The sequence below is a fragment of the Zingiber officinale genome, chromosome 7B (assembly GCF_018446385.1).
Source record: "Zingiber officinale cultivar Zhangliang chromosome 7B, Zo_v1.1, whole genome shotgun sequence".
Taxonomy (NCBI): Eukaryota; Viridiplantae; Streptophyta; class Magnoliopsida; order Zingiberales; family Zingiberaceae; genus Zingiber; species Zingiber officinale.
In genome coordinates this window covers 120,592,933-120,615,665 of record NC_055999.1, presented here as the reverse complement: position 1 = coordinate 120,615,665, position 22,733 = coordinate 120,592,933, and the positions used below count along the sequence as shown (strand labels likewise).

Genomic DNA, 22,733 nt, shown 5'->3' with positions numbered 1-22,733 from the left:
AGCAAGTTAGGTAAACTCTCTTGATAAGAGTATGTGAGGACGTGTTCCCTTGAATGAAATAGTAGACGTCAATCTAACCTTGGATTTTATTGAAAATCCAAAAGTTATTAAAAATATGTCTACTTTTATATTATGCTTGTGCGCTAACTCTATGATGTAGGTAATCAAAGGCAAAAACTTGGACGAAGTTTCGGACTCTTGGAGAAGAATCTAGGGTGCCCTGGGTAGTTCTCATCCACTTGAGATCTAGGGTGCCCTGAGTGGTTTCAAGCGCTTGAAATCTAGGCACCCTGGTTCATTCTAGATGCTTCAACCAGAAATTTATCTCAAGAGGATAACGTGCAACTACATTGGATCGAATGAGGCTTTCTTGAGACACCCTCGTTCATTCGAGGTGCCCTGGATGCACTATAAAATGAGTTTTCAACCAATAACTCCATAGGTTATTTTTCTTCGCTCAAAAGATTTTCGCGTTGCTCCAAAATTCTACCACGATGTCGAAACACTGCACCGACAACAACTCTCTACTTCGGATCTCAATTTGTTGTCGGTATTTTTCATTGTCTTTAATTATTATGCATATTCGAATTCTTGTACTCATCGAATAATTAATGAATTGTCCAACAAAAATGATCAACGATCATGGGCCTTGAACTAGCAGCACGGGATGTGAACCAAGTTAAAAGAAATTGTATTAGCGTTGTGTTTGATTTCTATTTCTGCTGCTATCTCTCAAGTTTCCTTAAAATGTGAAAAAATGATATGCACTATTCATCCTCTTTAGCACTTCTTAGATCCTATGATAATTTTTTTTAATTTATCCTTTTGTGTCTCATAAATGAAGATGAGTTAATGACAAGAGCATGATTATTGCCTGATGCAGTGATATACCTAGTGGATGCATTTGACAAGGAGAGGCTTGCCGAGTCGAAGATTCAACTGGATGCACTCCTATCCACTGCTTCTTTCTTCTCCCCTCGTCGACACACTCAGCTGCACTCTTCTTCTCCGATTATCCATTCAAGATTACTTTTGGCAAATCAAGCAATGTGGGGATGTGCTTGATGGGCCGAAGCATCATCTAGTTAACAACGGCCTATTTGATTCAGTCCGGCCCAAAATGCTTGCCGGTTTAAATCTCCGTCGTGCTGGAGCGATCTTTTTTAGTTTTACCTAATAGTAACGACCGCCTCCGAGTCATGCCGCCGCCGCCCACCGGAAGCGTTCCTCGCTGCCGCCACCACCTCCTCAGCTCATGAGACGAGCGCCCCCTCCTCTTCTACGCCTCCGCAGCTCTTATTTCGCCACCTTGTTTTCCACCCAGAAGGCCCATCTCGATCCGACGCACCCCGCCGTCGACGGCCCCTGCGAATACCAGCGCGGCCATACTCGCCATCACTCCCGACTCTCGCCTCCAAAATATGAAAGTATTGACGGCATCGGTGGATTCGGCTCCACTCCGGAATCAAAACCGCTCATTTCCAGCGGAATTACGCAGCAGGCGACCTCGGCGAAGCCCCTCGACCACGTCCGCCTCGCCTCGGTTCTTTCGCAGAAAGACCCCCTCTTGGCGCTCGATTCTGAGCTGCGACGCTACGAACCTTCTTTGAGCCCTCGGATAATTGTAAGTCTGCTGCAAAATCTCCAAAATCCTTTGTTTTGCTTCAGGCTGTACATTTGGGCCGCCAATTTCGACGCGAAATTAGCGGCGCATCCCTCGGTGCGTAGGGTGTTGGGCGATGTGCTATGGAGGAAAGGTCCAATTATTCTGACGGCGGATTTGATGAAGGAGGTTAGGGTTTCCGGGTATCGCCTCACAGAAGATGTTCTCTGCATGCTTTTCTCGAGCTGGGGGAGATTAGGGCTCGCCAAGTATGCAAATGAAATCTTTGGGCAGTTGCCAGTGCTTGGTCTCCGACCGACAACGCGGCTCTACAACTCAATGATCGAAGCTTTGGTCAGGGCAAACTCACTTGATCTTGCTTACTTCAAATTCCAACAGATGCCTTCTGACAACTGCTCGCCCGATCGGTTCACATACAATGCTCTCATCCACGGAGTCTGCAAACGTGGTATCGTAGACGAAGCTCTTCGGTTGCTGAAGCAAATGGAGTGTTCAGGTTGCCCACCCAATGTGTTCACATACACAATGCTGGTAGATGGCTTCTGTAATGCCAAGAAAGTTGCCGAGGCATGTCAGGTGCTCGAGACAATGAAACAGCGGAAAGTCAGTCCGAACGAAGCCACATTCCGAGCATTGATTCATGGTACATTCCGATGTATTGGATCCAGCAAAGCATACAAAACTTTAAGCAGGTACTTTGAAAAGGCAAATCTGATGGATGAACAAGTTTGTAGCACGATGCTGCATTGCCTCTCGACGAACAATATGGCACTTGAGGCTACCGAATTCTTGAACAAAATGGGTGAAAGAGGGAAATGTGCAGACACCTTAACTTTCGGTGTTGTTGTGGCATGTGCTTTGAAGAGCTTGAGATTGTCTCAAGTGTGTGAAATGTTGAATAGTTATGTCGAAAGAGGTGGGAAGCCGGGATTCAGTACATATCTTATCGTCGTCAAGGGTTTGTTAGAGGAGAAGCATGTGGTGGAGGCTAGTCAATACCTGAGGAAGATGATCTTAGATGGATATCTGTCTAGTGTGGAATCATACAATACCTTGATTGATTGCTTCGTGAAATTAGGAATGTTGGATAATGCAATAGAAATTTTAGAGCAGATGCGCAATCAGGGTTTTCATCCGAATCTCATTACTTTCAACACATTGATCAGTGGATTTTCCAAGACTGGTGATTCAAGTAAGGCAAGAAGTATCCTAGTGAAGCTTTTGGAGCATGGACTTAAGCCCGATGTCGTTACATTTAGTGCTTTAATCGACGGGCTTTGCCAAGCGCACCGCATAGATGATGCTTTCAATTGTTTCAACGAGATGGTAGAGTGGGGTATCTCCCCAAATGCTATCACTTACAATACGCTGATACGTTCACTTTGCGCGGTTGGAAATATCGACAAGTCAATGAAGCTATTCCAAAGGATGAGATCGGAAGGCATTGATCCTGATATCTTCTCTTACAATCCCCTCATTTTGAGTCTCTGCAGGATCGAAAAGTTTGAGAGAGCACAGCACCTCTTCAGTGCTATGTTGAGATTTGGAGTTGTTCCTGATGCGAACACCTATGCTTCTTTCATTAAAGCCTTGTGTGATGCAGGGAGAATCGAAGGCGCTAAAGAGGCAATGCGCGTGATGGAACTTCATAGTATTTCTCCAAATTCTCAGTCGTATAGCTTAGTTGCTGATACCCTTATTCGTATAGGCAAGCCAGCAGAAGCTGAGGAATTCATTAGGAAATGTAAAAGGAAAGGAATTCGCATAAGTTCTTCCTCTCCTTTGCCAGAAAAAGAACCTTGAAAATTTTGACAGGTTTGTTTTTAACATTTCAATTAATAGTTGAAGTTCTTTAACCCTAAATGATAGCTTTGGGTTTCGGTATCATTCCCATGTGAAGAAGACATAACAAACCTATCTATCACATTCGAGTACTCGAAACACCTCTTCGAAATGTTTGCAAGGGTATGAATATATACTCCAGCGATGATTCAAGGATCGGAGACACGACTCTTCACGATCTACGTGAGTGGATTCCGTTAGGAACAATGGAAGTACTCCATGGTTTAGCAAAACTCATCACGGTAGGTCGGTGATAGAGGCGACCGATTTGCCGGACATCTGACTACTCCGACCGATCAATCGGTCAAGGAATTGAACCTTAGTAACATAAATGGACCGATGGATCTTAACTGGGCCGAGATTCAGGTGCACTTGGCCGGCCCATTACCATTTTTCCCTGTCCAAGTAAATGTTACGAAGGATCTTCATTCCTTCAAATTCCTTCCTTTTTCAACTTCTTCAGTCCTTCCCTCCTTAAATTAAATCCGCACCTTTTCCGCTGCCTCTCCTCTGTGATCGGCTAGGGTTTCCAGCAATGGCGAAGCGGCAGTCCCTTCCATGGTGGCTCAACGGCTGCAGTAACCCTAGAAGCTCCCCCTGGCTCCAATCCGTGCTTCTAGGTTCGATTTTCATCGCCTTGAATCCTCGTCTGCGTTCGAGCTAAAATCCTGTCGCTTCTTGAGTTTGCCTGCAATCGATTGAGTTTTGGCTGAAGAAAATTTTCATCTTGGCATTGAAATCTTAATTTTTTCTAGTCATTTTATGTGGACAAATCTGCTGAGGTTTCTATTGTTTTCCAGTAATTTAGAAGAAACAAGGCAGAGCCTTTCTTTCAGTTAAAAGTTAGGGTTCATGTTGTTGGTGAGTTCTTAGGATATTTTTACACACCACTTTATCTTGCTATTTCTATGAAAACACTATGATTACTGCTTTGTTTGATATTTTCTTAAACATCAAATAGAGGAAACATTCTCTAGCAAAGGTCACTATAATCATGATCGTCTTTATTAGTGACAACTATTTAGATTTGCTATACAAATCTTATCTCTGAAATTGATAATATCACTTGTAATCTAATTGTTATTTGCAAGCATGACCTCAATGTTTGTGAAATTTATATCTCAACATATCTAGATAACAAGACTAACAAGTAACGACTTTAAATTATGGAGACTAATACCTCAATGTTTGTTTGATAATGACGACAAACAAGCTGTTTGTAGTGTTCTAATTTGTTCTTCACATTAATTCGGTTTAACTAAGCTAAGAGAATGACCTCTTACAGTGTTAAATCAATAACCAGAGCTAGACAAGAAGACGAAGGCGATCCTAGAACTGATCGAAGAAGAAGCCGAGTCTTTCCTACAGAGTGCAGAACGGTACGCCAAGAAGAGACCAGAGCTCATACACATGATTGAGGATTTCCACTTAGCAAACAAATTGTTGGCTCAGCGATATGATCGACTCAAGTCAGAAATGAAAAACCATCACAATGTGGATCTTACACTCCCGATGTCGAGCGGGTGCTACATAGGTAAGTTAATTGAGCATATCTATGTAGCACAAGCATTGGGCACATACGACGGTGGTGAATCTGAAGTGTCAGATGCGGAAGAGGTGATGGAGAATGGAGTTGAAGACAGTGAGGCGATGAATGGAGAGGTTGAATGGTTGAAGCTGGATAACCAGATGCTAATGGACGAAGAACCCCAATCTTGCTCACCATTGTGTATGTATAGTAGTGAAGAATCTGAATTGTGTGAAGCAAAAGAAGCAAATGATGGAGTTGATGACGAGGAGGCGGCGGCGGCGGCGATGATTAAGGAGATTGAGAAGTTGAAGATGGAGAACAAAATGTTAAAGGCTAAAGCAGAAGCGAGAGATGAAAGAGAAAAGAGAAGTCATAAGGCAGCTTTGTTTGTCAATTAGCATTCTTAAAAGTGATAACTGTTGCTTGAGGAAGTGCATAAGAGAGCAACAAAAGGAATGGACATTTATATGGTTTTAAGATTTACAAAAATAATAATGAGTGATAAAAAATGGTTCTCGCAAAATTTGAGTTTTTTAGGGTTTAAGAGGATTAGTAATTGCGTTTTCTCATGGAAATTTTTTGGGGAAAAGGTATTTTTCATTAGATTTATCTTTAAAATGAGTAAATGATGTGGTGTTATGCTTTCCTATCTTAGTTGTTCATGAAACTTACTACATTTAATAATTTTAAAATTTTAAAAGCTATTTTAATAATTGAGATTAATGATAGTGTGCAAAATGAATTCTTGCTACTCGGCGTGATATCAAAAACACAACATTGTTCATGGGTTAAGCTCAGTCAACTTCAAATAATCTAACTTTTTTTATTTTTTTTAATAAAGTTTTATATTAATATTAAATATATTAATAAACTTAATGATAACATTATTTTTTAAAAAAAATTAATTATTTTCATAATTTTAAATATTAAGAAATTTTAATTGGACCTAACAAGTCATCCTCCTAGTGGGCAAGGGAAAAAAAACATGTATGAAATGAGTACTTCTTACTAAGTTGTAGCCCACATATCGTTCTCAAGTATCAGATAAACGATACCAAAACTTTGATCGTTTCTAAGATCATCAAAGAAAGGCAACAACAAATTTGAGGTAGAGGAAGAAGAAAACCTTAGCGGCTGCTGACTCCCAAGGCATAAGAAATGGCAGCCAACACGGCAGCAATTCCCGGACAAACCCAACACAACACTCCGGCTTTCTTCTCAGACTCAGCCCTGGCACATTGCAGCACCTCCAGTTCTTGCTCCATCTCGTTGATCTTCGCCGCCTTCTTCTCAAAAGTCACCTCAATTGCCTTCAAATCATCTATGGCTGCATTCAGAACATCCTCACCTGAATCCTGTTCAAGTTCCATAATTTCTTGTTCGATGATCTTCTCGGAAGTAGCCTTTAAGAGGCACAATACCTTGGCAAAGTTTTCATTAGTAACCCTTGCCATCTCTTGGACTGCAGACTTTTCTGCAACCAATGAATCAACATCCCCTTTCATGAGCGTATTCTCGGCATTAAGTCTATCGAGTGCAGCCTCAGAGTTGCAAAGCTCCTTCTTTAGTCCCTCGACCTGAAGCCTTAGGCCGTCAACTTCATTGATCATGAGATTGAGGTCACAGATGGCTGAATCTTTTTCAGCTTGAAGTATTGAAATTTGCTTCTGCTGGTCAACAACTTTCAACTCCTGCATAGCCCACAATCCATCGATCTTATCCTTCGCTGCTTTGATGTTCCTAATTGTCTTTCGCAAACCATCAATCTCTTCTTCAAACAACCTTTCCTGTGAATTTATCTCAAGCTTCAATTTTTCATTCTCCTTTCGAAGGTAGCCAAACTCCAACTTCAATCTCTCAATTTCCTCCACGAACAGAGATTTCAATTTCTCTTCTTCAGCGAGCTTCAACAATATCATGTCCTTCTCAACTTGTAGATCAGAAAACTTAGCATTAAGACGAACTTTTGCTTCCTCCATCTCTTCCTTTGTTCCTATGATGTTATGTAGCCTTTCCTTCAACACATCCACCTCTGCAATCAAAGCTATTCTGTCCGCATCAAATCCAAGCTGCAACATTGCAATCTGCTCTGCGAGAGAAAAGTTGTCAGCTTGACAACTTGCGATCTTCACCTGAGCCTCTTCCAATGCCATTGACACTGTGTTGAGATCTCTTTTGTAAGCGGCGGTCTCGGATACTATTCCCTTCATATCTTTCTCAATCTCAACTTTCTCTGCTTGAATTTTCTGCAACTGATCATAAGTGCTTCTGAGATCCTTCTCCAATGACATGGCTTTTTCCTCCATTGCGGCCTTATCGGCTTCAAAGGCTTGAATAAGAATCATCTTCTGCTCAAGCTCCCACTTTTGCCTCTTTGCATCCTCCCTCCACCTTTGTTTCAAATTGTCAAGCTCAAATAGGGCAGAATCCTTCTCTGACACTGCAATATTGAGATCCCTTATCACTGAATCCCTTTTGCCAACGACAGATTCCAATTTCACCTTCTCTGCAGTAAGCTCAGCTAATTGGGACTGGAGGTCTTTCACTTGATCTCGCCTTTCAACTGTTTCCTTAAGGGCGAGCTGGTTCAGAACCCTGAGGCTCTCAATTTTTCCCTTCTCATCATGAAGCTCATTCTTTAGCTCCTCCACCTGCAGCCTCAGGCCATGGATTTCAATCACCACGAGATTAAGGTCATTAATGGCTGATTGCTTTTCAGCTTGGAGCATAGATGTTATCATCTCCAGATTGACAAGTTCTGACGCCTGCTTACACCTCAATCCATCAATTTCATCCTTCGCTTCTTCGATCTTCCTAACTGTCTCCTGCAAATCATCTAGCTTCAATTCATACATTTTTTTCTGTGACTTGAGCTCGAGCTGCAATTTTTCTTTCTCCTCTTTAAGATGCAACCTTTCCTCTATGACTAGAGCCTTCAATTCCTCTTCTTCGGCAAGCTTCTGCAAGGTCAAATCTCTTTCAGCTTGTTGCTCTGAAACAATTCCTTGTAGATGAGCAACTTTAGCTTCAAGACTAATCTTTTCTTCCACTGTCTCTTCCTTCTTTAGTTCGATGTTATGGAGCCTTCCCTTCAATCCGTCCACCTCTGCAATCAAATCAGCTCTATCCGCCTCAAATTCAAGCTGCATCCTCAAAATCTGCTCTCTGAGACCAACATTGTCCACTTGACAACTCGCAATCTTCTCCTGAGCCTCTTCTAATGCCTTCGACACTGTGTTGAGATCCCTTTTGTATGTGGCACTTTCGGATACCAGTCCCTGCAATTCTTTCTCGATCTCACCCTTCTCTACTTGAATCATCTGCAACTGATCATAAGTGATACTAAGATCCTTCTTCATCGACCTAGCATTTTCTTCCATGGTGACCTTATCAGCTTCGAGATCTCGGATAAGCATCATCGTCTGCTCAAGGTCACACCTTTGCCTCTCGGCCTCCGCCCTGGCGTTCACATCTCGGATCTCAGCTTCCCGCTTCACACGGTCAAGCTCAACTAGGGCAGAATCCTTCTCAGACAACACCGCATGAAGATCTCCCCTCGCTGCATCCCTCTCGCTGGTGACAGCTTCCAGCATCTTCTGCACGGCGGCCAGAGCTGCCTCCGCCTCCGACCTCTCGGCCGCGATCTCAGTTATCCGGGAGGTGACGACGAGATCAGAAAAACTTCGGTCAATATCGATGAAGAGGAAGCGATCTTCAGAGAGGCGGTCGACGCAGGATTGGAGGTCTCTCACTTGCTCCCGCCGCTCCACCATTTCCTTGAGGAGGATCTGGTTCAGATCCCTGAGGCTCTCAAGCCTCCCTTCCAAGTCTCCTCCTACGACGGCCGCCGCCGCGGTGGGATTGCTTTTCTTCTTGGCCATCGGAAGAGCGAACAAGAGCAGGAAAACTTCCGGCGCTCTTAAGTTTAGGGTTTTGCGATTTTGAATCGTTCGCTTGATTTTCAATGGGAGGAGAACTGGAGAAGGTTCGTGTAGGATGTGTACAGGAAACAGGACATCTATAAGCTTTTAAACGGTGTCAGTGGTTGATTGATTACTTTCCGTGTTCAGTGTTTGGACAAGCAGAGGCGATGCTGTCGAAGGTTACAAGTTTCGAAATTTGAATTAGCCGTGAGAAATGAACGGTTGGGTTTCAATTTCTGGATGCGGAGCGGACTTGTGATAAACTCCGACCCGCTTTTTCCCAGCATCCGCTCCAGTACTCCTGTTTTTTTAAGGAACGGAACGTGTGTCCCTCGTGTCAGTGTTATGCATCTCCGTGGTGGCGGCGCACTTCATCGCCTTCGGCAGCCTACCGACGCCCGCACGTACGCCGCTCTCCTCCGCTCACTAGCCCGATCCCCTTGCCCCTCTCCGCTCCGCCGCCTCCGCCAGATCCATGCGCACCTCGCCCTCCTCGGCATCCTCCACGACGACGACGCTCCACTCGCCGCCCGCCTCGCCTCCGCCTACGCCCGCTCCGACGACTTCCCTTCCGCCTCCCTCCTCCTCCACCATGCCGACCGTCCGTCCACCCTCCTATTCAATGCCCTCCTCCGCTCCCACTCCCTACGCGGCTCCCCCCTCGAAATTCTCTGCCTATTCCGACGGATGCTTGCTCTTGGCCTCCCTCCCGACCACTTCACCTTTCCCTTCGCCCTCAAGGCCGCCTCCGACCTCTCCTTTCTCTACTTAGGCCGCACCCTCCACCTCTACACGCTCCGCCGCGGCCTCCACCGAGACGCTTACGTCGGCAGCTCCCTGATCAATATGTACGCCAAGTGCGGCGACCTCGACGATGCCCACCGCATGTTCAACGAAACGGCACTTAGACTTCCCTCCTCATGGAACGCCCTCATCGCCGGTTACATGAGAGTGGGCGCCTTCGGCGCCGCAGAGAACCTCTTCGACGAAATGCCTGAGAGGAATATCATCTCCTGGACCTCCATGATCTCCGGCTACTGCCAGAGCGGACTATCCGGCCGCGCGCTGAGCCTATTCCACGAAATGCGGCAGAGGGATTCGGAGGTGAAGCCCAATTGGGTGACGGTGGTGAGTGTGCTGCCGGCGTGCGCCCACTCCACCGCGCTGGAGCAAGGCGAGAGGATCCACCAATACGCCGCTGCCATGGGCTTCGATTCACATCCCATCGTGCAGATTGCTCTTGTCGGAATGTACTCAAAGTGTGGCAACCTTACCAAAGCCCGCCAACTGTTCGACAAAATTCCTCACGGAGACAAAGATGTCACCGCATGGAACTCCATGATCACCTCCTATGCTTCGCACGGCCTCGGTTGCGAAGCCGTATCAACATTCGAGGGCATGTTGAGATCAGGCATTCGCCCGGATCCTATCACATTCACTGGCCTACTCTCTGGGTGCAGCCACTCAGGGTTGATCGATCAAGGCCTTGCATATTTTGATTCCATGAAGACAGTTTACCATGTAAAGCCGCAATCAGAGCACTACGCATGTGTCGTGGACCTCTACAGCCGCGCCGGTCGTTTGGTTGAGGCAATGCGGATGATTGAAAGGATGGAGACCGAAGCCGGTGCTAGTGTCTGGGGTGCATTGCTCTCAGCTTGTCGGAATCATGGCAATGTGGAGTTGGCAGAGGTTGCAGCGAGCAAATTGTTCGAAATTGAGCCAGAAAACAGTGCTAACTATGCGTTGCTTTGGAACATGTACTCAGAGCTGGGCAGATGGGACGAGGTGAAGAGGGTAAAAGCTCTAATGCGCGAGAAAGGAACAAAGAAGAACCCTGGTTTTAGCTGGACCGAGACCAGTGCGAAAGTTTGCGCCCCACAAACAACAGATGTTTACATGTCTTCCTAAGATATCAACTATTTAAAACCATCAAACATGGCGGAAAATGAAGAACATCAATCAAATATTCTCAAGTTTCATTATTAGTTAGGTTTCAATCTTCATCACCAAACTAAGAAATTGAATTTAAAAAATCATCACATGAATTTGTAAGGAGAATATTCCATGTTCTAGAGCTAACATACAAGTGATTTTAGAGCTATCCTCATCAAATGGTGGTAGAAACACTTAAGATCCCAATAAGAGCCAACACAATAACAGCAAGTATTCAGTCAATTTTTTTCATCTTTCAAAAAAAAAATGGGTGTTAAATTATGTTACAACGTGTATAAAAGATGCTGAACAAGAAATCTTGTACCAATTGAGAAGTCAGTCAGTTTTGAATCACCAGTTAGACTTTGCGAAGTGAAGAATCTTCCTGAATGCGGTCACGGCATCTATTTAGCAACAGCCGCATCCTATAGAATAAAGGAATGCTGCCTTAACTTATGTGTTCCAGTAACTGTAACATGATATGCTATTAGTCCCATAACTTATGCTGGAGAGACTTGGGGCAGACATATTGGTCATCCACATTTTAGCGCCACCGTGCTGTTCTGCGATGTTGTATGCATACGATGAATACCCAACTTCTGTCGAGCATGAGTTTGTGAACCCCATTCCAATCGACTTCATTGTCCGAGATAGTGCTACAAGGCTGGAAAATGTAGAGAAGCTGTTTCCAACAAAAATGTCTGCTCGAGAGCAAACCTCATAGTCAATTGCAGACTGTATAAGGTAAGGGTGCTTATCGTATACATCCTTAATTGCCAGACTTTTTTTCTCAAAAGGAACAAAACCATCTTTCCATCCGCTTAGTATTGAATCGTCCTCTAGAAGGGCATCGGCAACTGCAAGGTAAACCACTATAGGCTGCTGTATAGTGGTAATGTGCGACACTCTTTCAATTATTTCATCCTTGCTACTACAAATCTGGTTTATGTTCAATCTCTGCTCTACGTTCTTGCAATGAATCATCCAGTCTTTCTCGATCCTCATATGAACAGCCATGTATGGGACATGGTGATCTTGCCAGCCATCTAAACTCACATTCTTCGGCGGAGCATTAGAATTGTGCCTCACCTCTCTACCTACGTCTTTAATCTTTGATATCACCTTAGCCACTTCCTTCTCTATCTCATCAACCACTATAAGACATTCAAATAACTTTGCATAATCCTTGGCTGGCCAATGGTCGTGCCAAAGGAAAGGATTTTTCCCAGAGATCCGAATAACTTCAATGTAATCAAATGACTCATTCCTGCATTGTGTCAACTGATTTAGATCCCTTTCCTTTGTCCACTTCCTACCACTACCTTTAAGGACCTCATATGGTTTGCTCTTGTTCACAAGATCAGAATAGCTTCCCAACCGCACAAATCCATTACATCGATCATTGAATTTTTCAAAATTGAATAACTTATCAAATGCCATAGGTTCAAGCAAATCAACCTCTTTGTAGAATAGAGATGCACTCAAGCTAGGCATCAGAAGGGTTCTGTTTAAGAATCTCGCCGTTAAGCATGCCCTGGCTAGTGCAATTTTCTGATTGTTCAACCCCCAAATGATCTGAGGAACTTCCAGGAATTTGTCTCTCCTGATTGAATTTTGCAAGTTAGAAGCAGCAGTGATGCCGATCCAATTGGAGGTCCTCCATGTAAGCAAACTGGAACTGGGGAATGAAGATATGACGATCCTAAGTACAAATATAGAAAATACCAAAATGAAGCACCTGAAAACCAAATGCTTCATGCTATAGCTGCTTCGCTTGAGCAATTCAATGTTTGCTGAATTCATCACTGGCTTTCTTCATTCTGTTCTTGTTGTATCGCCATGAATGATAAATTTATCACCAGAACTTCTGCTCCTTATTAGTATTGTAGAAAAAGCAAATCACAATGAGGACGAATGACGCCAAATGATCAACTGCTCATGATTAGGTTATCTAAACATTCATTCATGATTCTCTTATAATCATAGGATCTGCCAAATGGCTAGTGTCGATACTGCTGGCACCCACTGAAGTAGCTAAGATATAACAAGTTTCAAGCATCTGATGTAGGAGAGCTTTCCAAAGATTTAATAATTTTCCAGTAGTTCTGCAACTCAAATACAAAAAAATAAGAAAAGAACATCATTTCATGTTTTTATCATATAAGTCAATGAAAGAACTACTACCATGAAGAATTGGAAAACTTTAATAGCATTTTTGTAAGAATAAGAATCTCACTTCTGTGTGATTATCATCTAAGCACGGATACTTCCCATTTAATAGTCTAACTGACGGTCTACCCGTTTTGTTATAAAATAAATTCTTCAACCTCAAGTTCCTTTCGGTTGTTTAGATTAATTTAGAAAGAACTCCCTCTCCTCCTCCATCCTCCTGTTTGGGTATCTGTTTCTTTTTCCAAAGAGATTGCCCCTCTCAAAGGCTTACTTTTCTTTTTTTGTTTCTCTGACTGAAATAAACTATCAATTGTTCCCCAAAAGGGGAAAACCTCATTTACATCTTAAATATGTGAGTGAAAAAATAGATAGAATTCATGAAACGCCATTACTATCATCTCTTAGCATATTCGATTTGAAGATCAAACAGTATTGTTTATAAGTTCTAACCGCTATAAAATTTCAAAAGGTATCATAAAACCTGAAGAAAAATCCATAATTTTACCATAAGTTTCTAAAGGGGTAGCCAATCCCAATTGAAATGTCCTCTTTTTTAAAACTTGCTGATGGAAGATTGAACCCATTTTAGCTCTCTACATACTGGAACTAATGGACAGCAACCTAGCAGACAACGATATTACAGATCCATGAATGTACCATGGTGCTCCGTTCACCCGTCCCAGAGGTATTGAGGGTACCGACTATGATATTACAGATCCATGCATGCACCATGGCGCATCTAAATCAAGCTCCATTGAGTAGACTATCTCCAATCAATTAGAAATTAGCCAGAGCCAAATAGATCACAAAGAAGAAGTTTCTTACAAAGCATTAAGAACAATTCATCCAAGTACAGCTGCAGAAAGGCGCTCATCCATAATGCTGATGCTCGCACATAAAAGGGAGAAAAATCATCACTTTATCTTTTTTTCAGTTCCTTTTGGTTGTAAGTTTTCTAAGGCTTAGGAAACAAAGGATGAAAAAAAAAAGTACGCAGAAATTTTCCACGCAGCTAGAAAGAGAAGTGAGAAGAAGGGGGAATCCTCCATAAATTGATAATTAAAAAAAAAACAAGTCTTTGATCAACTATTTCTCTTGCAAGTGAAAAAGCGAAAACGCGTCCAAAGATCCAGAGAAATACTTCACAAAAGCTTGATACCGTAACAGAGAATCGACCAAAGTACAGCATGAATGAGGAGGCGACTGAATCAACCGAACAATAATTTGAGGAATTGCCGAAGAACATACCCTGTCAGAAGCAGCCGGTCTTAATGCGGAAAAGTAGCCCAATTCGGCGCACAGGGAGGTGGTGGGGCGAGGCAGGAACCCTACTTCCATGACAAATTAATGAGATGCAGCATCAATCGAGTTGGATTTGCGCCCACAAAAGTAGAGGAGAAGATGGAGCGATGCTTCTCCTTCAGTCGCCTCCAGATGATAAATTTGGATCTGGAAGAACAATCCCTATCTCGATCTCGATCTCGATCTAAACAATCTCAATCTAACTAATTAAAAAAACAATTATTTAATTAATATATGGATAATGGAGAGGGAGTATTAACTGGAATAATTAATTTGAAACAATTTAACTATCATTTAGTTCGAGTTGACTTCTAAAACGTTATATAAAAATATAATTCCGTATATAAATCCAAATTTAATGAAATTAGAGAGTAACAAAATTAATAAATAAATTAATAACCAAACTATTGGAAAAAAGATAATAATATTCAAAATGATTTAGAGTTCATTTTAGATAGTTTATTCTAAAAACATTATAGGAATGATATTTAAGAGTTAAATGATCACATTACCCTCTCAAAACATCCTTTGTCGATTAAAATCCATAGATTTAGAATGCAAAATTGCTTACTGTATGATACTCATCAATTTTGATAAAAGTAATATAAATAAGACATTTCACAATCGGATGCAACTTAATACATTTGTGACCACCATAGAGGAGAACCCTTCTCTCAATAAATTTGTCTTTCACATCATTTATGTGCAATATAAGTTTCTCAACACAGCTCTTTTTTTTATTGAAACAGATATATCTGGAGGATCCTAGTGGAATTAAGGAGAAAGGGGAGGGTATTTTGGTAAAAGTACTATTTATGACATAAGTGGAGGAGGAAGCACTGTTTACAAGGGTTTTTTTTTAGTTTCGTGGCTTCTCTTCTCCGCGCCCACCACAACCGTGAGGGACGCACGCCTCAACCCCCATTCGGCATCGCCTCGTCGTAGGTTCTCGCCGCCATCTCACTGAAGGCTCATACACTGCTCTCTCTCTCTCGCTTATTCTGTCGCCAAGGGGCTTTTTGGCTTCGTGTTTGCTCCGACGCCGCGAGGACGATCACATGGCCGTCATCTCTCTCGTCACCGGCAAACCACCTCCTCCCTCTCTCTCTCTCTCTCTCTCTCTCTCTCATTCTCTCCCTCGTAGCCAGCATCGCCTCCGGTCTTCTCGGCGCGGATGCCACCGAGCAGCCACACCGCCTGTCGCAAACCAATCACAGCCTCCTTCCTTCGCGCCCACTAGTCAGCCGTGGCTCCCCCCATCTCCCCTACTGTTTCTCTCGCATGCGCGGAGGTCGATGGTTGCGGGCAGGAGGAGCATCTCCTTCTCCACATCGACCGCCAGTGCCACCAGGGAGTCGCTTCCCCTCATGCCGCCTCCAGCTGCCATCTCTTCTCTTCTCCACGCCACCCAGGGAGACGACCACCTAGGAGCTCTAGCCGTCAGAGCCATCGTTGGCGCTATAGCTCGTCGCCATGTCCAATCTTCCTCGCAGCCCCAACCCCAGGCGCTGCCACCATCGCAGCTGCTGTCAGCGATCGTCGTCGCCCTTCGGGTCACCAGCAACCTGCCTCTGTCTCCCTCTTTTCCAACGTCCGCAGCAGCCCTCTTTCCCCTAAGCGTCGCTCCCCTCGTTGTCTCCACGCTGACACACCTCTCCCTCTCCTAAGCATCTTTCCCGCTCCACCATCGTGTGACAGTCGTCCCTCAGCGCCATAGCCGGCCATCTCGACCCACTCCACCGCCTAGGGGTGTCGTGGTTGCCCACTACAGGCGTGGCCTTCACGTCGCAGCCGCTGGCCCCTCCGCATTATGGCTGGTTGTCGCCATCTTTGAGAATCCGACGCTTATCCGGTGTAGATTCCTTGTCGTCGTATGCCTCTGACCTGTGTGCAACTATTGTGTTCCCGACCTTCATGTCGTTATTGTGTTCTCGCCTTCTTGTCGGTTTGACTTGAGCACTGTGTTCCAACCTATGCGCTGATCTTGGCTATGTGTTGTGTCTTGGCATGTGTGTTCCTCCACGTTTATGTACTCTATAACCCTCCTGAGCAAATGGTCGAAGTCCCTTGGTAGCTTCTGGATGAGTGACTGGAAGAACTCCCCCTCAGTTAGGCCCTGGGCAAAGGCGTTCACCAATACTTCTGCGGAGCTCGAAGGAATGTCCATGACCATTTGGTTGAAGCATTGGATGTAGACCCTCAATGCTTTTCCGGGCCCTTGCTTCAAGGAGAACAAATTGATACTTGTCATATGGTGGTGGCAACTACTGGCGAAGTGGTGTAGGAACGCCGCTCGACACTTCACCTCATCAGTGTACTGATGAAGTGTGGCTGCGTTGTCGAACTTGGCCAAGTAGTCGTTAAGATCGGTGATTCCGTTGTATTCCCCCATCATTAGCGGGGTATAGTGTCTGGGAAAAGGGTCATCCAAAATCTCCTGCGAGAATTGTTGATTGATATGCTCGAGTGAATCATCGTCCCTTGGTGCGTTCCCCTTTTGTGCGTCCCGAACGGGTGCGTCATCCAAGGAAGATCCTCGGTCCTTGTCCGTTCAACCCTGTTCCTCTGATGGAGTCTGGAACAACACTCGATGGAAATGGATCGGCGCATTAGGTACCTCCCCATATGTCCCGGTCGGCTTCTTGTTTTATCCCTGAGTAGATGCATCCTTCGCTCGGTCTCCATATCCTGCTTGATGCCCCGCCACTAACGCCGTGGGTTCATGCGCTTAGCGCTCGGTCAATGCTTGTTGTTGTTGTTGCTTCACTATCCTTACCGCTCGGGCTTGTATAAGCATGTCGAGCTCTTTGTTAGCATTACCGTAGTTAGTCGTCCAGTGTTCTCCATCTTCTCGTTTCGGATGGAGGCTACGTTCCCACAAACGGCATCAAAATGATCCTGTCCGAAAACGGGAGGGTGGAAAGCTGGGGATGTGGTTGCTGCGCTGACTAGCTGTAGAACGCGCTCCGCTCTGCTAAACAAGTAGCATCAGTGTCGAGCCAAGGAAGGGGTCCATAGCGTTGGCCCTCCGATGCTCAAGTCAATCATTGGAAATGTAGAGGAAAGTGGAGCAATAATAACGCAAGCGCAAACAATAATCACGTGTACCTTCGCGATGATGGCCCCCCTTTATATAGAGCCCTGGTGGGCGACGTGCATGCTCCTTGAGGTGTGAGCACGTTCTCCAATATGTACTATGAAGGGACCTGTCAGGAAAGTACATCTAACACCATACCTTAACAGAGCATGCATATTTTTGACAAGACAGTAGAATCTTTCGTCGTACGATCTATCTGTTGACCATGTCTCGTGTGAGTCGTGTCAGCGACACTATCTCCTAAAAGGATACCGATAGATATAACAATAGTTTCGTTGCTTGGCCGAGCGGAGTAGCTACTCGGCTGGGACTCCTCCACCCCATTGATGGTCAGATCCTGTTGCTTGGCCGAGCGAGGTGGCTGCTCGGGCGGGATTCCTCTGCTCTGTTGACCTCAGTTGTTCTTCTCGGCGATGATTGTGTAGTAGCATACCCTTCCGTTCGGATAAGCTCTCCGGTCTCCTTGGCATCCTGCTGCTCCACACTGAGCATCTGACTATCGTACCGTATTATCCGAGCTAGACGGTTAGCTCGCCCAGACAATTATTACCCGATCGACCTTTGTAATCTCTTGACTCTTGTCGATCAAATCCTGATTATCTCGACCGATTATTGTAGTCGTCTTTCATTTGATCAATCGTAGATGAAGTTTTTATCATCTTGACATTGATTATCTTAATTTTGACTTTATCCTCGATTGTTGATCCGGGCTGGATGGGCCCCTTCAATCGCTGCCTCACGTATTAATATATTATACTATACAGACCGGTACGTGATGACTAATAACTATTAAGAGTTGATGAGCTTTTCTAAATTATTCAGTCGAAGAAATGTCTTCTTTGACTAAAACAAAAGCAAAGAGTTAGGACCTTTTAGTAATTTCATCATCTCCCAAGTCACTTTGTAACGCCGTAATCTTGTCGTTGCAGGGAGAAATGCCGTGCCTCTCCTGTTTACCGTTAATTTTCGAAAGTAGAAACCGTTTTTCCGTCCTTATCTCCAAAACAGCCTGGCAAATCATGTTTATTCTCACACTATAGTTTAAGAAATCCACGCGATTTTCGTCTCCGTCACTCACAAACGGAACTCTGGATATTACTGAATAAATCAGGAGTGACAATATAAGTTCCTCGTCTCCACTTCGAAACAGTTACTCGTACCCGATCGAAACCACCCGCTGGCGAACCCATGTCAGTCCGGTGGAGCGGGACCCTCTTTCGTGACGCAAGCTTCCGTCGGTGTTCCAAGTGAGTGAAAAACGAGGAGTTAATTTCCAGCCATGAACGGAAGAAACGGACGGCGGATCAGACCTTGGCACGTTGATCTTATTTATACTCCTAATCGCGAGTGTAATCAGGCTCCAGAGTCTCTCTCCTTGCGGCGGCGAATCGGTCGATCGCTTCTCGGCGATTCCGATGGTGGTTGCCAGCACCTGAGGCCGGTTTGGTGTTACCGGCGGAAGGATCCTCGTCTTTGCTCCACCACTAGGATGACGCTATCTCGGCGATCGGACGGGCAGTCACCTCGATCGCCGTGGATGGATCTGGAAGCAATGCGTAGCCCTTGATTGATCGAGGCAGTCTAGCGCTGGATCTTCGTTAAAAAGGTGGTTGACTCCACGTGGATAAACGCCTCCTTTCTCCATTTTGCATTGTGAAGGGAAGTGAATTGGATTATTATTCGAGGAGGTCATGTTGAAGAACGCTCTTGGATCTGGAGATCTGGTGTTCCTTGCTGCTGGACGTGGGGATTTAGTGAAGGACTTGGGCAATGCGCTGAAGATGGTTTAGCGAAGGTCTGAAACTTTGTTGTCACAGTACAATTAAAATCGAGTCTTTGATCATTTAATTTACCGTTTTCCTGTTGTTTCTTTTGTTTTAGTTTTCTAGCTATTGATATATAAACATCTGCATTTTTATCGGAATGAGTAACAGTTGAGGGAGATTTTAGCACTCCACTTAAATGCTGCAAGCTTGTACCTTTTCTATAGGAAACTATGATCTAATTTATTTCATCTGAAATGAGGCTGGATTGGTTTTGTGGAGTGACTGTGAGTTCCATGCTCTTTTCGTCTAGTTTGGTTGTTTCACAAGCTAACTTGTTTATACACTATCAGTGATTGAAAGAGTAAAAAATAGACCTCTCTTCCTGATCAGATCAAATGTAATAGAAGGGAGTAGCATGAACACAAGTCAATCTGATAGAGGGCTTCCACTTCACCTTTCATGTTCTACTTATGCTGAATCTCACATCACTCATATTTATGCTTAAATTGGCAATCTCTTCAATTGGACAATGATATATTATCAAATCTGTATCTTCTTCTCAGAAATGAACCTCTTGATGCTCTAGCCCTTACAAATATTCAACCCGAAAAGGTTTCCCAAATTAGAAAATATGAGTGTTGTAATATACTGGAATTAAGGATCGCAATGAGTAATATACATGAAGTGTTTGGATGAGGGAAAATAATTTCCAAGGTGGAAGAGGGTTGATGGTTTTAGTATGGCCACAGTAGCACACAACTGGCATTTTTTACAAGTCTCATAGCCAAAACTCATTGCCACGGAATTATAGTTGAATTTGGAAATGCTGGAGTTTTGTATGAGCTATTATGCTTGTTTAATTGCCTAATGGAGCACAAATGCATCATCATTATTCACTATGTTGTTCCTCGTGTGGCAGAGATACTCCATTAGGATTTGACTGCTTTACTATAGGAATCTAGGCATGGTTGAACGCAGGATAGATAGTTCATCCATAAGGGTGTAACTTGGTTTTGTTTGTGCCTGTTGCTACTATTTGTAAGCTCAAATATTTGTATATCTATTGCTAGAAGAACCCAATGAAAGCTAGAATTTTGCTGCGGTTATAATTTTGTTCTTGTGGTTTACTATTCTTATCTTAGTCTTATCATATGATTTCAGCTATGTTTTGGAATCATGCTCCAGAACCCAATCAAAGGTCCTTTGTCAAACTAGGATTAAACATTATAGTCAATACTCAAGCCAGTCTTGATCTGTCTTATCTATATGTACTTACTTGAAAGGTCATGACTAATTTAACTTCTTTTTCAGTGACTCTTGCACAATTGCACAACTAGTGATATTTTTAAGTTAATCATGCAAGGAGTTCCAAGAGAGAAGGAGATGCAACATATCCAGCTAGGAATCATGTTTGCCAATCCAAGTCATTTGTTACAGCTTTTTGGATCTTTTAATCAGGAATATGACTCTTTTCAGAAGTGTCTACTGGCTTGCTTACTTTTTGCAAATAATGTGGGCCTACCAAAGGACAAGATCAAGGAGGCATTTGGCAGAGATGTGAATGTGGATAGTTGGTCTGTTAGAGGCTTAAAAAGTAAAAGGTTTATGATGAAATTGCAGGCTGAAGGTAGCTATAATGATCAAAGGTCAAACGATTGCTTTCTTCCTGGACTCTACGATGATGTTGCACTGCACTGCCTAGCCTTACTGTGTAGGTCTGATTTCCCTTCACTCGCCTGTCTGAACAGAAGGTTTAACTCACTCATTCGTGGTGGATATCTATATAAATTAAGGAGGCAGCATGGTGTTATCGAATACTGGGTTTACCTGGCATGTAGTCTGATGCCCTGGGAAGCATTTGATCCTTTCAGGCGTAGATGGTTGAGACTGCCAAGGATGCCGTGTGACGATTGCTTCTCATGTGCAGACAAGGAGTCCCTGGCCGTTGGGACACAGCTACTTGTTTTCGGTCGTGAAGTGACAGGTTTCGCAATTTGGAAGTACAGTGTTGTAAGTCGTGATTGGTCCCGATGCCCACCAATGAACTTGCCCCGTTGTCTTTTCGGATCTGGAAGTTGCGGCGAAATTGCTATAGTTGCTGGTGGAACCGATAAATATGGTGGTGTTTCAAAGTGTGTGGAGTTGTACAATTCAGAGACTGGCACCTGGGAGACTTTATCAGATTTGAACATTCCAAGGAGATTGTGCTCTGGATTCTTTATGGATGGCAAGTTTTATGTCATAGGAGGCATGTTGAACCAGACGGATTCTTTAACTTGCGGCGAGGAGTATGATCTTAAAACAAGAACATGGCGAAGAATTAGGAATATGTATCCTGGTGGTAACAGAGCTACTCAATCTCCCCCTCTGATTGCAGTTGTAAATAATCAACTTTATGCTGCAGATCAATCTACAAACGAGGTCAAGAAGTATGACAAGGCAACTAACACTTGGAGTGTCATAAGACAATTGCCTGTGAGAGCCGACTACTCAAATGGCTGGGGCCTCGCATTCAAGGGGTGTGGTGATAAACTCTTAGTTATCGGCGGTCATAGAGGACCTCAAGGTGAAGTAATTATTCTGCATTATTGGTGTCCTGAAGATGGAAATGTCAGGGGAACAGAGTGGGATGTGATTTCTATCAGAGAAAGAGCTGGTGCTTTTGTCTACAATTGCGCTATTATGGGTTGTTAATGCACACATTAAGTTTGATATAATTCCTCGGTTACCAAGGAATAGTTGGTATATTCGATTCTTGGAAAGGCGGGTAAATTTTATTCAAGTAGCTACATGATGATAACTTGTACTCAGATAGTTAACTCTACTTCATTCCGAGTATCTTGACACCAAGACTTGGTCATTATTCAGTTTCATATTTTACAATTGTCGCCGGTCGAAATGCTGTTGTTGCATTGCGATATCGATCAATGTTGCATTTTTTTCTTAAGGATGGATAAGATTCGTGTAGTTGATCATATTTTGCTGTCATTGTTGTTTTGTAGGTCTTTTTCTCATGTCCTTGAGGTTGATGTTTCTTCCCTTTATACTGTTATAACTACAAATCTCTGTAATAATAAAAAAGTGCAATATAACTATCAATTCTATTTCAAGAAGGTTCGAAGTACATATCAACTTTCTAAAAGTTAAAATTTTATTTATTTATAATATTTGCCATATATATTTTAGATTTTAGGTTCTTTAAAGCATATATATATATATATATATATATATATATATACATATATATATATATATATATATATATATATATATAGAGGAGGCCGTGCAATTGAGTTGCTACTTTGATAATAATTTGTACTTGGATTATAAGGATTCGTAACTCTCATGTGCAGGGCGGGCTTTAGGCATAGGCCATTAAGGCCTATGCCTAGGGTCCCAATTTTTATTGAGACCCATTATTTTTAAAATATTAAATATATTTTTATGTGCTTTTTAAAGAGAATAAAAAATAGTAGGGTCCACGTGATAAAAGATTACATAATCTTATTCTCTAAAAATTAGAATTATTATTTTTAATATA

The 22,733-nt window shown here is 43.4% G+C and overlaps 6 protein-coding genes across 10 annotated transcripts; 4 read left to right on the top strand and 2 right to left on the bottom strand.

Annotated features, from left to right (window-relative positions):
• The first annotated feature begins 1,153 nt into the window (after positions 1–1,153).
• On the top strand, positions 1,154–5,226 carry LOC122007357 (putative pentatricopeptide repeat-containing protein At3g16890, mitochondrial). 3 transcript variants are annotated; one of them, XM_042563220.1, is made up of 2 exons: positions 1,154–3,439; positions 4,770–4,935. In XM_042563220.1, the coding sequence occupies exon 1, from the start codon at positions 1,256–1,258 to the stop codon at positions 3,425–3,427; it is 2,172 nt and encodes a 723-aa protein (XP_042419154.1). In that variant the 5' UTR covers positions 1,154–1,255; the 3' UTR covers positions 3,428–3,439; positions 4,770–4,935. The 3 variants fall into 3 exon arrangements, 2 of the variants coding, with proteins under 2 accessions (XP_042419154.1, XP_042419153.1); XR_006118923.1 differs by having other exon boundaries at positions 1,156–4,086; positions 4,752–5,226; XM_042563219.1 differs by having other exon boundaries at positions 1,159–3,439; positions 4,752–5,226.
• Positions 4,002–5,395, top strand: LOC122004786 (protein NETWORKED 3A-like). The gene is made up of 2 exons (XM_042559620.1): positions 4,002–4,044; positions 4,770–5,395. Exons 1-2 carry the CDS (start codon positions 4,002–4,004, stop codon positions 5,393–5,395), a joined length of 669 nt encoding a protein of 222 aa, XP_042415554.1.
• On the bottom strand, positions 4,027–8,946 carry LOC122007356 (paramyosin-like). The gene is made up of 2 exons (XM_042563218.1): positions 6,124–8,946; positions 4,027–4,154 (listed from the first exon to the last, which is right to left on the bottom strand). Exon 1 carries the CDS (start codon positions 8,876–8,878, stop codon positions 6,125–6,127), a length of 2,754 nt encoding a protein of 917 aa, XP_042419152.1. The 5' UTR covers positions 8,879–8,946; the 3' UTR covers positions 4,027–4,154; position 6,124.
• Positions 8,947–9,264: 318 nt separating this feature from the next.
• On the top strand, positions 9,265–10,857 carry LOC122007354 (pentatricopeptide repeat-containing protein At5g08510-like). Its single transcript, XM_042563216.1, has one exon. It carries the CDS (start codon positions 9,266–9,268, stop codon positions 10,829–10,831), a length of 1,566 nt encoding a protein of 521 aa, XP_042419150.1. The 5' UTR covers position 9,265; the 3' UTR covers positions 10,832–10,857.
• Positions 10,858–11,092: 235 nt separating this feature from the next.
• On the bottom strand, positions 11,093–12,782 carry LOC122007355 (O-fucosyltransferase 23-like). Its single transcript, XM_042563217.1, has one exon. It carries the CDS (start codon positions 12,656–12,658, stop codon positions 11,309–11,311), a length of 1,350 nt encoding a protein of 449 aa, XP_042419151.1. The 5' UTR covers positions 12,659–12,782; the 3' UTR covers positions 11,093–11,308.
• Positions 12,783–18,760: 5,978 nt separating this feature from the next.
• LOC122007353 (F-box/kelch-repeat protein At5g60570-like) lies at positions 18,761–22,302 on the top strand. Of its 3 annotated transcripts, XM_042563214.1 has the most exons (3): positions 18,763–19,221; positions 19,349–19,476; positions 20,504–22,302. In XM_042563214.1, the coding sequence occupies exon 3, from the start codon at positions 20,549–20,551 to the stop codon at positions 21,884–21,886; it is 1,338 nt and encodes a 445-aa protein (XP_042419148.1). In that variant the 5' UTR covers positions 18,763–19,221; positions 19,349–19,476; positions 20,504–20,548; the 3' UTR covers positions 21,887–22,302. The 3 variants fall into 3 exon arrangements, with proteins under 3 accessions (XP_042419147.1, XP_042419148.1, XP_042419149.1); XM_042563213.1 differs by lacking the exon at positions 19,349–19,476 and having other exon boundaries at positions 18,761–19,221; XM_042563215.1 differs by lacking the exon at positions 19,349–19,476 and having other exon boundaries at positions 20,556–22,302.
• Positions 22,303–22,733: the final 431 nt, after the last annotated feature.